The 16449-nt window shown below is 41.6% G+C and overlaps 1 protein-coding gene across 1 annotated transcript in view; it reads right to left on the reverse strand.

Annotated features, from left to right (window-relative positions):
* The window catches only part of CACHD1 (cache domain containing 1), a 207939-nt gene that overhangs the window by 85637 nt on the left and 105853 nt on the right, over positions 1–16449 (reverse strand). Inside the window, exon 3 of the mRNA XM_047727145.1 lies at positions 14306–14454. Coding sequence (XP_047583101.1) covers positions 14306–14454 — 149 coding nt within the window. The remainder of the gene's footprint in view (positions 1–14305; positions 14455–16449) is intronic.

Consider the following 16449-nt stretch of genomic DNA (forward strand, 5'->3'; position numbering starts at 1 on the left):
AGAAGAGCAAGGCTTAAACTGCTAGTGGAGTTCATTAACAAAGCCACTAGGATGACAGCTAATGGGACAGGGGAATATTTCTGACTTGTTTGCTTGTTCTTAATCATGGCTAAAATGCAAAGACAGGTGCAAAAGTTTAAAAAAAGAATCCCACTATTTCTTCTGGAAGCAGAATCTGGTATGAGATCAGAGGCTGGCGTGGAACAAATGCCGTGAGACTCCGATAAGGTTTACAACACAAGGCTGGTCCTTGCCACCAGGGCTGCTGAACTACCAAGTTCCATTTTCGGAACTTTCTGTGCTCTGGGAAGCACAGAAAGGACAATAACCTTGACCGGTAGCTGTACAATAACCCTGACCGGTAGCTGTAGGAGCCTTTCAAAGAAGGCCTGAACACTGAGAAATGCTCACCTCTAGCAGGCCCCCTGGTCCTAGAAACAACCTAACAGTGTCTGGTCTATCAGGGGAGGGAGAGATCGCTTCACTTCCAACCAACCAGGTTCCTGCTCATTCTTTCTGGGAAGTGTCCACTCTCCAAATATTTGAGCAACACCAGTTGAAAAGAATTAAACAAAAACCCCCTTATCTTCCACTTAACCACCCATGAGAATAAAGTTAAAGAGAGAGCTAAGATAAAAATCAAACATCTGCACTGGCAAATATTTAAACTCTATGAATGGCAGAGGAAAGGGGTAAGAGTAGAATCACTTCAAAAAGGAACTATCACATTTATAAAGTAAATGATACTTGAGCCCCCCCCCCGCCCCGCCACACCAAGTTTACTTATTCAAACACCTAAATTAATGAGCAAACTGAAAAGCTGTCAAATAACATGTAATCACGTTCCCAGAAATGGTTTTTCCTTCCATCTCTGCAGAGATTGGAGAGATAAGTCACATTCTTTTTGTTCTTATCAGTATTGAGGATTAAACCTTCAGGCTTCAGCAATTCAGCTACAGCAGAAACAGGGCCCATTGTCAAATAGCCTTGGAAGGCAAGGCTTTCAGAGCAATCAAGTTTCTTTACTAAAGTCTAAGTGTCCTACAAACCAGCTCTCTTTTCCACCATTTTCCCACCCCACAGATCACGGAGAGGAGACCCTGGTGTGATCTCGTGTCTGTGTGTTGATTCAAAGTGGAGGTATTATTCATTTATTCCCCTCTCTCATGGAAGCTTGGAACACTGCCCAGGTGACATCAGAGGGATTGGAAGTAGATCCACGACCACATTCAACATTTATCCTTGTCCTGCTCATCACCAGGTTGTGGCCGGGGTACATGAAAAAGAAAGAAGGTACTTGGAAAAAGAGAAGAACGCAAGCAGGCAGAGAGAGGACTGGCGTGACTCACAGGTCCCTTTGTGCTGACCCACAGCACATGTCCAACCTGCCACTTGACCTCTAGGAAGGGTTTGAGATACCACACAGTCATGTATTTATATGCTTCTCTCTCTTGCTAAGAGGACTATGTGTGTTCTCAGGGCCTGTGGCCCAACGTCAGCTGTGAAGAGTAAGACTTCAGTCAATCAACATCTGCTGAATGAATAAATGCATGAAACCTTAGAGGGCAGAGACTTCCCGGAACTAGAGACTGGAAATCTGTGTGGCTTCTTCCTCCGTAAATAGTCGACAACTGTGAGTCGTAGGACACAGACATCAAAGAGAAGCGCTAAGAACCTCAGAGTTAGCAGATGACCTCACAGACGAACTGGTTCATTCTCCCAGGCACATACGCAGTGGAGAGGGAAGAGGCCTGTCCCAATCTCCCCCTTCGGTGAAAGAAACGGGAAATAAAAGATGCAGAATACTTAGGGCCGGGTCCTCAAGAAGCCCCACTGACGCGGCATCGCAGAGCTCATAAAGCCGTGTGCGCAGCATCACTCTCGGCCAAATGGAGTCCCCAGAAAGAGATTAAAGACGGGATGGTTCTTCAGTCTTGGCAACCTTTGAAATCACTTGGGTATTATTTGCACAAGAAACATACGTAAAGCTCAAGGAAAGCCTGCGGTTCTCTGCAACCGTGGGGTCTATTTTGTTAAAGCTGGGGTAGTCTACCGCCTTGTTTCTTTTAGAGACTAGCTAGAAGAAGAAGAAGAAGAAGAAGAAGAAGAAGAAGAAGAAGAAGAAGACGACAACGACGACGAAGACAAAGAAGAAGAAGAAGAAGACGACGAAGACGAAGAAGAAGAAGACGACGAAGACGAAGAAGAGGAGGAGGAGGAGGAAGAAGGGAATCAGAGGATCAGCTCTCCCTAAAATCCATAAAAGGCCATTGGTGAAATTCAGTATTTTAAGCAGGTTGACAGGTCTCCCTTCCTGGCGTAAGGGTCACCCAAGGAAAAGCCAGAAAGTAGGACCGTCAGCTGACCCAAAGGCAGATGTGTTTTCCGACAGTCCTTGAGGTGAGATATCCACCTAGTGCCTATACACACACGCTCATGCGTGCACAGAAAGGCCACAGATCACTTCAGGAACATGGTCTGAAGACTGAGAGACCAACCTGACAATGGAAGGTTTACATTCGGCCAACTCAGAAATTTTAGAAGGTCATACAACAGCCTCAACTGCAACTCTAAGAAGGAATATAATGTTTGGCATTTCCACTGACACATAAGCCATTCCAATTTGACCACAGGACAAAATATTTTGTCATTAAAAAAAAAAAATGATTTGAAGTCAGGTAACCCAGACAAATTCTAGTCCATGCTCAGGGACACAAGCTCTGAGTCTACTTCCTCATGGGCAAAATGGAAGGCTGGGGAGGGGAGGACACAGTACCCACCCCACTGCAGCTATAGAAAGGATCACTGGAATCATCTAGGTAACAGAACATTTACAGAAGTAAAACCTAAGAAGGTATTTTACTGGTGTAAACATAGGTAACTTTTACAGAAGTTAAATAATGTAACTTAGTTGGCCTTCTGAAATGTAAAGCATTTTGTAAAATCTTGGTTGAATTTTGAGCTCTACTGCAATCCTTCCGGTGCTAATATCCATAAAGACTGTATCTGTAACATTTCACCTGGAGATGAAAGTTTGAGATAAGGGAGAATAACCTGAAAGGCTAAGTTTGCCATATAGCACTTTGAGGGCAAAAACACACCTTCTTGGGAGAAAGAACAGGACCTGCGATAAAATGAAACTCCGTTGTCAAGGACCAAGCTTGTCACATTATTTGACCTCGTTACATGGCACGAACAAAAGAGCAAGTGTCTTAAGTGTTCAAAAGCACCTAAGTCACCTGAGTTTTACTTTTCGTAAGAGCATAATAAATCTTATAAGAAAATGTATACAGGGTTAAACACTTTGCATCATTTTTTCACATGTGTTACCTTAAAATAGGACGGGGGAAAATGGGAGTTTGCCCACATGTGGGTCATTTATTATGTCTAGAAACATCATTTTATTTATTTATTTTTAAAGATTTTATTTATTTATTTGACAGAGATTACAAGTAGGCAGAGAAGCAGGCAGAAAGAGAGGAGGAAGCAGGCTCCCCGCTGAGCTGAAAGCCTGATGCAGGGCTCGATCCCAGGACCCTGGGACCATGACCTGAGCTGAAGGCAGAGGCTTTAACCCACTGAGCCACCCAGGCGCCCCTAGAAACATCATTTTAAACAAAACTATGTATTAGCACAACATTAGAACTACACATTTCAACTTGGTCTTGTCTCCTGAACTGCCATGCATATAACATAGTGTGTATTTGGGGGCGGCTGGGGACAATTTGTGGGATGAAAATAAAATGATGCTATAGGCTAGTCTCAACTTGTGGAACACCTCTCCAGGATGATCTGCGTGAACTCGAAATCAAAATCAGCATGTTCACACTGAATTCATCTTCCTCTTAAAAAATATTTTGCTGGGGTGACTGGCTGGCCTAGTTGGTAGAGCATGTTATTCTTGATCTTGTGGTGAGTTTAAGCCCCACATTGGGGCTTATTTCTATCCTCTGAGATGCTCAATTTAAAAGTTATAACCACCTTTTAAAATCTTTCTCCCTACCCAAATCTCCTATGAAATCTGGTTGGCAGATGTCATATACTCTCTGTCTACGGGCTACCTTCCATGTAACCCACCACCACCCAGGACAACCTTTATTCTCCCTCCTTGAGGTGCCATTCCTTTCCCCCCGAATAATTAGGATCGCTTGACTTGACAAGCAACTTCCTCCCTACCACAACTTCTCAGAAACCCTCCTTTGCCACCTAGTTGATTTGCCCAAATCTCAGACTGACCACAGCATTTCTTTGCTTTAGAATCTACTGTTTAGAGAGAAGAATGTGCCCAACTGACCAAGGATTTTGAGCCCTGCACAGCACATCTCTTACCCACCGCTGCAGCTCTGTGTTCCACCTCTGCACGCTCAAAGCTTTATGATGCTTGCCCGTTTCCATCTGAAGCATCCTTCCCTAGATCAACCTGCAGGAGTTCCACTCTTCAAGGCCCCAGCTACCACTTCTCTACCAAGACTGAGTGCTCACAGGCCTCTGTTCATAATCGCTTTTTCTTCTAAAGGAGACTTTGGATTTTTCACGGTACCTGACACAGTCCGTGTAGCTTACTCTAATGTCCTATGAGCTCCTGAAAGTACAGACTGCTTTATTCATCTTTGTCTATGAGAGTATCTGGTACAACGTCTTTTACGTTAACAGCCTTGAAGAGGATCCAGACAAGTTGAGTGGAAAATGATACACATATGTGTTTGGAAATTTCATGTTTTTAAATTTACCCAGCATACAATCATTAATATTATGTAATAATTATTTGTATCTATGATTACTCTATTAATGATTAAACCTGATAACTGAGATAACCAAGTCAACATCAACCTACATTTCCTATCAGAGCTTCTAACAATGGAATAATACTCAGAAGAAGACAACTATCCATAAATGGGCCTAAAGGTACTTGAATTTCTGTCCAGAGGGGAAGCAGCTCAATAATTCTATTATCATCATCACTACCAGTACTCAAAAACTTAAGACAAAATCAGATTTGCTACCATGCACTAACTCCTCCAGTAGATATTTAATGCAAGGTATTGAAACTGACCAGATCCCTAAATTCAATTGTGAGAAGAAAGATGAGAGTGCACACAAGAGTACGAATAGGACTTAAAACTTGAAAGGAACTACTCTCACAGTTACTCAGAATCAACATCAGCCACCTTTGGCTCCTCCCTCTTCTAATGCCCAAGATAGAGGGTGCCCACAGCCAAGCTCCTGCCCTACCTGTTCCTTGCCTATGTAAATGCAATCAGACTAGGTCTTCTAGTTGTTATGTGGTTCACAGGTAAAAATCCCCTTAAATGGGGATCTTCATTTCATTCCCTTTTGCAAAAATGTTTAATTCTCTCATTCAACCGTTATTTATTGAATGTCTATTATGTATCAGGCAATACATTTAAAGAAGCACAATAAGAATTGTTCTTGGCTTTCATTTAAAGTCTCCTAAGTTCAATTCTTCAGTCCAGCATTTGAGGGTCTCTATTTTCTGCAATGAACCAACTTCTCAGATGCCCCTTCCATCATTTGTTCCAGAAACAATGTACTCTTCAGTGCTCTTGGCCATTTCTAGCCATGGGATTTTCTTCATATGGACCTTTCTCTCCTGGAAAGCTCTTTTTCCATATTTCTTTATGTTCAGATCCTTTTCTTATTTCAATACTCAAATGAAATGCTTCTTCCATAAACCATTCCACAAATGTTTACTTTATAAAGTGATTTAATGAATGAATAACTTAACCTCTGTAGGCCTTGCCACATAATACAATCTTTTTCCCCCTAGGTAGCTCTCAAAAAGATGAAGATAAATTCCCTCATAAAATCTAGAATTTATAAATTTGGGCAGTAGAAAAAGTTGTCTATAACGGCTAATGGTTCCAGTTAAAAACAAACCTTCTAAGAAGGCTGAGGGAAATTAACCTTGAGAGCTGGGTCTCTGGAGTGTAGTTCAAACTGCTCCTTTTACAGCTGAGGAAACTGTGAACCAAAAAGGTCAAGTGAAATTTCTACGATCACATGGCAAACTGGCAGAGCGAAGGCCCATTTAGTCTTACTACTGTACTGCAGGATGTAATCTGCATCACAGCTGAACTTAAACTGAAAGGAAAACTGTCTTCACTGCTTAAGGTAGTTCTCTTCCACCAGGGTTAAGACTGAGAGGATTTTAAAAATAAAAAATAAAAAAAAGAGGCTTGCCTCCTTTTAAAAATGAAAGAAGGCTCATGTCTGAGTTCAGTTTTAACAACAACAACAAAAAAGGCCAACACAAACTTTGACCTGAAGCTAGTAAGTCCCTAAAGAATCCTAAGGATCCTAGTTTAAGAATCTGAACATAGGGGCGCCTGGGTGGCTCAGTGGGTTAAGCCTCTGCCTTCGGCTCAGGTCATGATCTCAGGGTCCTGGGATCCAGTCCCATATCGGGCTCTCTGCTCAGCAGGGAGCCTGCTTCCCCCTCTCTCTCTGACTACTTGTGATCTCTGTCAAATAAATAAATAAAATTAAAAAAAAAAAAAAAGAATCTGAACATCATGGGTCAGCACGTTAGCCATCAAAATAAAAAAAACTAACTTATTTCTGGCTACTATGATGTCATCAATACTTGAACTTAATATGTGAACATAGAAATTTACACATCTAAATCATAACACAAGATAGACAACCAATTTACATGGAAAAAGACTTTTAAAAAAAGATTTTAAAAAAATCTATCCATTTATATGAGAGAGGGAGAGAGAACAAGGGGGGAGCAGCAGAGGGACAGGGAGAGGCAGGCTCCACACTGAGCAGGGAGCCTAACATGGGGCTTGGTCCTAGGATCCTGGGATCATGACCCGAGCCAAAGGCAGATGCTCAACCAACTGAGCCGCCAGGCGCTCCTACGTGGAAAAAGACTTACTCAGCTGCCTCCACTCCTTTCTAGGCAGCTAGTCACATGAACGTTAACTTTTTAAGAGAAACAGTCTAGAAGAACACAGCATAAAGTTTAAAGAGTGATAATCTGGCATCCTCCAATCTAAATGTGAGTGTTAATAAAAATTTAACTTCAGTGGTAGGTTTTGCACCCAATTTTCTATTCTCTAATAGTGTGTGATGGTGAATTTTAGGTGTAAACTTGGCTAACCCAGGGTACCCAGGTATTTGGTCAACCATTATTCTAGATGTTTCTGTGAAGGGATTTCTGGGATGAAATCAACATTTAAGTCAGTGGACTTGTGGGTCCAATTAACTGAAGGCCCTAATAGAGTGAAGACTGACCTCCCCAAGCAGGAAGGAATTCTGTCAGCAGACTGGAGCTGCAATTCTTCCTGCGCCTCCAGACTGTTGGGCTACCCTACAGATTTTGGATTTGTTTTTGCATAATCATGTGAGCCAATTCCTTAGAATAGATCTATCCCCCTCTCCCTCTCTGTCACATAGCTCCCCTCCTATTGGATCTGTTCTCTGGAGAACCCCAACACAGGGTTACTAACAGTAGCTACTCATGAAAAATGCTCTCAGGAGCCTGTGTTCTTGCATCAGTACCCATGCTGGCTGCTTTGTCCGTAGCACAATACCCCCAGTAAGTTTTGTGGTAAGGCCTAAAATCACCTTGTTCTAGTGGGTGGTAGCCAGGGATGCATGAAATGTGGATTCTCAGAAAAAGAGATTAGTGTCCCCTGCCTTCCCCATTGCCTACATCCATCTTAGTGGATGCTCCATCTCAAAGAGCTCCTTGAAAAATGGCAGGAATCTAACTTAACAATGTTTCCCAGAGTTTCTTTTCTGTTTGGATTTAGTGAAGCTTTTAAAGTCTGCCTTGAGGGGTATATGAGAATTTGCTCCAGAACTCAAGTCCAGCCACCTTGGTGGGGATGTGAGAATTCTCTACAGAACTCAAGTCCCGTGGCAGGTGGCTGGCTCCCACGTGGCTTGAAAACCACTGCTTACTGCCTTTAGCTCCACCACAGTACCACTTTGCTCACCTCCTACCTGGCCTACATGCCTTCCGTTCCCATCACAATGAACCAATTCACAAGCATTAACTGAGTGAGGACAACTGCACTGAACCCCACTCAGAGACGCACAAAAATAAATATCTAAGTTCATTTTCCCAGTATTTCCTTCTTAGTTTACCCTCACATTGTTTCCTTCTTCTAAAAAAAAAAAAAGAAAGAAAATAAAAGAAAAAAAGACATAGGAATAAAAAAATAAGAGTGCCACCAGGCAGGAATACCTACAAAAGAAACTGGGGAAGGGAGGAAAAAAATGGAGAGATGTGGAAGATAAAATTATTGATTTGCATAAAAGCCAAGGGTTCGTGGGTCCTGCTGAATAAACAATTAGGTTGCGAGGTTCTCAACAGAACCCCATCTCTGTGGCAAGCTAGGTTTCAGGGACAGATATTCTGAATATTATGCATAACATTATCCATAGAGGAGCTACATTCTTTAAACTCCACATTTTCTTAAGTCAGATTTATTAGTATTATACAGTCATTTTAGACCAGGAGTTTCAAACTCACATGTTAGTATGGGCCAAGCAGGTGATCAAAGTCAGGAGAACGGGTTGGGTGTAATCAACAGGGACTAGTGGTAACTGTGGGAAGGGAAGAATGTGGGCCGGGTCCTCAAAGGGGAGTCAGACAAGCTGACTGCTGCTCAGTGGGAATGTGGACCCACTATTGCCAGATCTTCGGATTTTAGAGAAGACAAATACATAATCTCCCAAAATTTAAATGTTGGCAACAGATTTAAAAACTTATAAATTTAAAAACCTTTAAAACATCCTTTGGAGCCAAGATAAATGCATCTGTAGGCCAGATATAGTCCCTGAGCATAATTCTGTGTTTGTGTGTCTGTGCGCTCGTCGTGGGAGAGCCCAGTCTCTCGTGCACCCTCATCAGTGACCCAACACAAGGGGAGCTGTTCATTAAATAAGTAAATTTACCACTGAATACACCTCTGAAAATGAGTCTTAGATTAAGCCATAATCTAATTTTTTTCCCTTGTAGAAGAGGTTAATTCTTCAGATCATTCCTTCAGCAAACATTGACAAAGCACCTGATCTCCATGCACAGGCTTGTACAAAGTTATTAACTAGTAGGACTCCTGAGTAGGAAAGAGTTGAATGGTCTGAGAAGGAAACTATCAAAATCATCTGAAAAATCAATTTTCTGCCATTCTACGGGTTCTCTGTTGTCATCAGAATATAAATCTTCAGTCTCTGAGAGGACATTTTTTTTTTAAAGATTTTATTTATTTATTTGACACACACACAGAGAGAGAGAGAGAGAGAGAGAGAGAGAGATCACAAGGAGGCAGAGAGGCAGGCAGAGAGAGGGGGGAAGCAGGCTCCCCGCTGAGCAGAGAGCCCGATGCGGGGCTCGATCCCAGGACCCTGAGATCATGACCTGAGCTGAAGGCAGAGGCTTAACCCACTGAGCCACCCAGGTGCCCCAGTCTGAGAGGACATTTTAAAGCCCTTCTATCTTCAGAACTGGACATTTTATTAAAATATGCATTATCATGCCTTTGTGAGACAAATAAATGCATTATAAATCAGTAACAATGAAATTCTAGGCTTGAAACTCAGTATTAGCCATTGGTTAAAATTAGTTGTAAAAATATTGTCCTAGTACTAACTCATCCTTGATGCCTTTGGAGAAGAAGCCAGGTCAATAGGCCACAGGCAGCCACTTAAAATGTTAGTAACCAACAGATTAAAGGACACGGGGCCAGTGCTAGGTGTCAACACATGTTTGCAGAGCCCAGATGTTTAAGAATGGACAAGATCCAGATCAAAGGATGGAGGTCCCTTATCTCAAGTTAATTGCTTTTATTTCTTACAATGGCAGTATTGATACATTTGCATGGGGCCAGATACATGCCATGGGTGCCAAGAGTCTGCTTTATAGAACCGTAAAATTTCACAATCTGGAAAGACTTTAGCAATGTTCTTGAGCCCATTTTTTAAGAACTTTCATCATTACCCTATCTATCACTTTCAAGATTTTGGTCACATTTACTGAATATTTTCATTTAAAGGAGTTTACTTTTTAAGCGTATTTATCTTAAAACTTTGTTATCACAATAAGAGAAAAAAGTGTATCTCTGGACCTAAAGGGTAATATCCATACTTATCAAATAAAGAAGTTACAACCTAGAAACATCTCCCTACAGTGACCCTGTGAGGCATGTATTACCCTTACTCTCAGCTCATTGAGGAGATCGAGGCTCAGAATTAAGTGACTCCCCAGGGTCAACTTATGAATGAAAGAGGCTAGATTCAAAACCAAATCTGCCTACTGTTAAAAAAAAAAAAAAAAGTTCTTACTTATGTCCTCGAATTGGTTCCCAAGACTGGGAGTTCTTCTTTTTTGCACAACTCCAATGTGAACTCCGAGATTCAAAATGTAGACATTTCTGGAGGAAATGGAATATATGTACTGAAAATGTGTTCGGTAAGACACCAAAACAGAAAGTGTTGAGAAAAGCATATTTTACATGAGGGACTGGAATAAAGACAGCAAAGGATTCTCATCCTGGCTCACCCCAAAAACCTACTATTAACTCCTTCCACTGCTGAATCTTCATGAAGAAGGTGAGAGAGAGGGGGCGCTTGGGTGGCTCAGTGGGTTAAGCGTCTGGCTTCAGCTCAGGTGATGATCCCAGGGTCCTGGGATCCAGTCCTGCACTAAACTCCTTGCTCAGCAGGGAGTCTGCTTTTCCCTCTCCCTCTCCCTGCTGCTCCCCCTGCTTGTGCTCTAATAAACAAAATCTTAAAAAAAAAAAAGAAAAGTGGGAGAGAGTCTCATAATTTTAGAAGGTGTGTTCAGCCAACTGCTGGAAAAGCATCAGCTCAGAGTTACTCCAAAAACTCCTTAACATGTGTCGCTGGGTAAGTAATTCAGAACTAGGAAGACTCTAAGAGGAGGGTAGTCATCCCTGCTGTGAACCGTTTTTATCAGTTATCTCTTTAATATGCCACCAGAGGGAACCTGTTCTTTACTCATTTATAGATCTTCTGATTACCCAGCTTCATTGTCTCAACTGCCCTGGTTTTACGACCTTCACCCCAAATGGAGGGTGGTTCTGTCAGTGAGTCCTAGTGAGGAGATAAGATGGTGCCGCATCTCTGCAGAGTCCCCACACAATGCCCAATACTGACCTCGGAAGGAGGGAAGGGCCTCCTGTGAACCTGCTTACTCGGCATGGATCCTCCTGGGAGAACAGAAGCCCTGCGTGATGGTCAACTGAACTAAATGAGAAATTCCTAAAGGCCAGACACTACACTTTTTGTTTTACTGTATTCACCAAAAGGTAGACTACTGAATTTTGCAAGACATCTGCATGGCCTGGATCTCAGACCTCAACCCTTATCTCAGCATATTCAAAATGGAATCATGGTGTTTACCCCCAAAGCATTTTGATATAAGTCCTCTCAAACTTCTAAGGTGCGCTGTATATATGTATGCCTGGCCATTTTCCCAAGTCAGCAAACACTCTTTTACCTTCTCCTGGCTGCATCTTACCCTCTCTCAAGTCTGTGGACGGGATAACAATCTCCTTGACTAATCTCCTATTATCAGAATTTAAAGTACTGACAATATTTTCTATTCTCCCATGACTGTCCTTACAAGCTCCTCTTTATAAACATGTCTTACCATTTTCTCATGATATTCCCCCAAATGAGCGGATCCAGGAACATGCATACTTCCAAAGTTCACAGACTCTTGTGATCCATCCACCACCTGGTACATTTCTCTGCTTTGAGGAACACTAGTACCTCTCTGTGTCACATTTTGAACTATTAATTATGTTCAGTATTTGCCCTCCACCCCCAAAGTTTTAATTTGTTGAGAGCAGACATCCCCTGACTCAATTCAGATTTTGACAAGGAGTAATTAACTACAAACGCTGGGTGCTGCGGTAGAAATGGGTGAGGTGTAATCCCTGCCCAGAACAGCAGGGGAGGCAGAGTCACCACCAACAACCCAGGATACATTAAGTTCCACACTGTAATAGAGGTATCTGAAACTGAACTATGGGAACAGAGATGAGGGAGCAAGTGAATCCCTCCAGGGGCAAAGGGAAATAAGGAGGCGGGGCGCGGGGGGGGGGGTATTAGGAAGCTATGGAGAGAGGCAAATTGTTGAGCTATTTCTTGAAACATTAAACATTAAACATTCTTGAAACAATAAAAGCTCACAAGGTGAACAAGTATTGGGATGAAGACATACAGGACGGATTTCCAACTAGAGACCAGTCAATTCATGCTTGTTGTTTTGACTGGAGCAACAGTTCCACTTAGGAATTCAAGAAAACCTCCCATCTTTTGAGGTAGGCTTTTGAGGTAGGGTTTTTCACCTTCTGCAGTGCAGAGATTGTGAACCAGGTCATTTCTTCTTCTTCTTTTTTTTTTTTTTTTTTTTGTTTATTTATTTGACAGAGAGAGAGAGAGAGAGAGAGAGAGACCACGAGAGAGGGAACACAAGCTCAGGGAGTGGGAGAGGGAGAAGCAGGCTTCCCGCAGAGCAGGGAGCCCGATGCGGGGCTCGATCCCAGGACCCTGGGATCATGACCCAAGCCAAAGGCAGATGCTTAACCACTGAGCCACCCAGGTGCCCCTGAGTAATTCTTTCTTTGCAGGGAGGGAGGGATTATCTTGTGCATTCTGGGATGTGGAACAGCATCCCTGCCCTCTCCTCACTAGATATCAGTAACAACTATTCCCCACCTTCCAACTGTAACAACTGAAAATGTTTCCAGACACTGCCAAATGTCCAAGAGCATAGGGGGATAAGGCGAGGGGCGGAAATCATCCCCAGCCAAAAACCACTGTTTTAAGCGTAATTCTAGCTTTAAGGATTTCTCTCTTACTACATACTAGCTCTTCTCTTTGTCTTGAAAACGATGTTTTCTTTGGTTCAAAACCCAATTGGGCCCTCATTCTCTTTTTAGAGAAAAGTTTAAAAAATATTCAATTTACTAATGCCCACACTACAAAAAAAGGACATCTTCTCTGATTAAACCTAATAAAAAATGAGATGTTCACTATGATATGGAAGTGTATATTTTACACACGCGCACACACACGCACACACACACACACACACATATTGGGCTTGAGATTTGTTTAGAAAATTACAAAGTGTTTTTCACTTTTGGTCTCACTGGATGCTCAGGACACTGTGAAGTATTTATCATCATTCCTATTCTAGAGATGAAGACAGAGTGGCTGAGACATAAAATATCCAAGACCATCTGAGTGTTAGGGAGGACTGCTATCCAGACAGGCTCATACTGCACTGTATACATTTTTCCACTTAATTTAGTAAACAACTAGTAGGAGCTTCTTTAGGCTGCAGACAGAGTAAGCCAGAGAAAAAGGCTCATCTTAAAGTCTCATGCCCTGCTATCTACATAGCCCACCAAGAAACTAAAGTAGGAAAAAAATGCTTCTAGAAGCAAACATTTACCCACCAAACTATGTTTTATCTATCCCTTGCATGACTTTAAGAGCACCTGATGTGCAAAAAGGGGAGTAATACATACTAATCATAACATTTACACTCAGTTTTTAAAGTATGTTAGCAGCTTTTAGTCACTCGCAATAACCCTAGAAAATTGGTCTAATAAAGATTATTATCCACCGACAGAAAACTGCACATAATTAATTAATTAAGGCCACACAGCTAGTTAGAGATTAACTAAAAATTAAGTTCTTTGTACCTCTAGGTAAGTGTTCTTTCCACTACAATTTCCAGCATCATATGACCCTACACCCCTCCAGACATGACTATCACCAGGCTAAAAAATAAAAATATCCTTAACTGTACATATACTAATTCTGTTGCAATATTATCTGAAGCCATATCTCCCATTAGCATAGATGTTATCTTTAAAACTACCGAAGTATGAAGTGGGAATTTTTGCTACTCTTTTCAAAGACAAAAAGCACTCCCTTAAATTAGGCAAAGTGCCAGAATCAGTGAGTCTATTTTATTCAAGACCCACTAGCTGACACCTGACAAAACGTCTGCAATTTCCTTAGCTTAATTCAACTTTACACTCAGCTAATATTTAATATTTGATACTTCCGAACCTGAATTCCAACATGACAAAAAGGTGAGCAGGGAGGGTCTAGGAATTTCTGGGACATAGAATGTGGAGTCTCTCTTCTTCAAATATTGTCTATGTAAAGACAATTTAAGATAGAAATACTATACACTTTGCAACAGATAAGCACAGGCATTTGAGTATGAATGGAAAGCAATTCAATTACTGGTTTCAACAACACAAAAATATTTGTAAAGTCTTACTCCATCATGGAAGGTGGGATAGTACAGCAGTCTTGAATTGCAGTTAGAGGAGAGGTCAGGTGAGCCGTATAGGAAGCTTCTACAACCTGCTTGTTCCGGTTGACCACATCCAAGTAACGGTTGAACTTCTCTCGGATTTTTTTGGCTAGCTGTGAGACAAAGAGTAAGCAAAATAAGTCGAAGGCCCACCGCAATAACCCACCATGTTTTTCCTAATAAGCTCATTAATTTGTATGACAGGCTGCATGTATTATATGCATGTTTTACATCAGGTAAAACCAACAATATACACCCAAGTGGGTAAATTGAGATAAAACACCCAGGTCTCATTCTTCCGTGGAAATTGATATTAAAACTGCAAAGTGTCCAAAAACCCCAGAGGGATAGTCAGATGACAATAAAACACTACCTGTGATCTTAAAATGGCTAAAGATACATGAGAACTTCTCATGGGTATGAACTCATGAAGAACAATACTGATCCATAAAATGCCTCGCTAGACAAAGGAAAACAAAGCCTACCGATACTACTGTCAGCATGACAAGATTAATACTTACACAGCAACAACAGTGATTATAAGAAAACAACCCACTATTCATGGTTCTGGAGTCACACAGATTCTTCAAGAGAAAAATACATGAAGAAAGGAAAGAGCATACAGCATGTTCTGCCACACAACTCCAGGGGGCACCTTTCACAGTTCTCCATGCAAATGGCAAATCCCTGGAGCTGCACAACATAGACATCCACATAAAACAAAATATACTATTAAAAATACACGCATGTTTGGTCTGTCCACCTTTAAGGTGGACAAATGTCTTTCGTAACTGCTGCGAACAGAACACTTCATCATAATTTACTTTCATGTGGGAATAACAAAAGCAAATGGGTAAGCATACTGCTTTTTCCTCCCCATTGTTGTCATCAAATATCATGGCTTAATTACAGATCTCCAAGGAAAACAGTGTTGTTTTTCTTCCCCTTAAACAAAATGTTACCCAAATGAAATGACTGATAGAATTATAGCTAATTGGTTTTGTAGAGCTATTCATTATCAGCACACTAGAGGAGAACTAATCATCTCCTTTGGGTCATGCAACACACATGGTCCAATAGCTTACAGGCTGAGAACAGGAAGCCAAAGCAGGGTATCTCCATTTTTTTCAAGCCAATTCCAAAATCTGATTTTGTTCCATTGATGTTTGGGAGTTTTCAGAGTTTCACTTAAATAACGGAGATTCTCAGCCTTGCTAAACAGTGCACAAACGATGAATTGGTTTAGAAAAATTTCTAGATGTAACAAGTGTATCAGAGTGACATTTCATATGATAAAGTGTTGTCCAAATTTGTTTTAGCATTTTCAGAGGAGGAATTCTGTGTCTTTTATTTTTTTCTTTCAAGATTTTATTTATTTATTTATTTATTTGAGAGAGAGAGAGAGAGAGAGAGAGAGAGAGAGAGAGAGAACGCACAGAAGGAGAGTGAAAAGGAGAAGCAGACTCCCCGCTGAGCAGGGAGCCCGATATGGGACTCAATCCCAGCACCCTGGGATCATGACCGGAGCAGAAGGCAGATGCCTGACTGACTGAGCCACCCAGGCACCCGATTCTTACATTTTTAAATGTCTTTTTTGAAAAGGCACTTTGTGATAACTATGGGAAATTCACCTTTCAGTGCTCATAAAGTTTTAATGAAACAGTCATTTGTTTATCTGTTTATGGCTGCTTTCATGCCAGTGTGAGAGTTAAGTAGTTGCAACAGAGGCGATATGGCTTGCTTCACTGTAAGTTAGAAGTCAGAAGCCCCAACATGTCCCAATATAGAGCCATAGTCCCAGTAGTTTTATAAAAATTTCCTGAATTTTTTTCACACACACACACACACACACCCACTGCCCCTGAGAAGTGGGCTGTATATTCCTTCTCCACACCCACTCCTTGAATCTGGGTAGGGTTATGGTGGCTTCCGCCAGTCAAGTACTGAGAAACTGACACTATGTAAGTTCTGAGTCCAGGTCATAAAGGGCCATGTCATTTCCGCAGGTCTCTCTCTCGCGGAATGCTCTCAGCCACCACATGAACGAAGTCCAAGACACATGGAAAAGCCACAGTTAAGTGCCTGGCTGACAACTCCAGCTGCTCAAG

The sequence above is a fragment of the Lutra lutra genome, chromosome 4 (assembly GCF_902655055.1).
Source record: "Lutra lutra chromosome 4, mLutLut1.2, whole genome shotgun sequence".
In the NCBI taxonomy this organism is placed as follows: domain Eukaryota; kingdom Metazoa; phylum Chordata; class Mammalia; order Carnivora; family Mustelidae; genus Lutra; species Lutra lutra.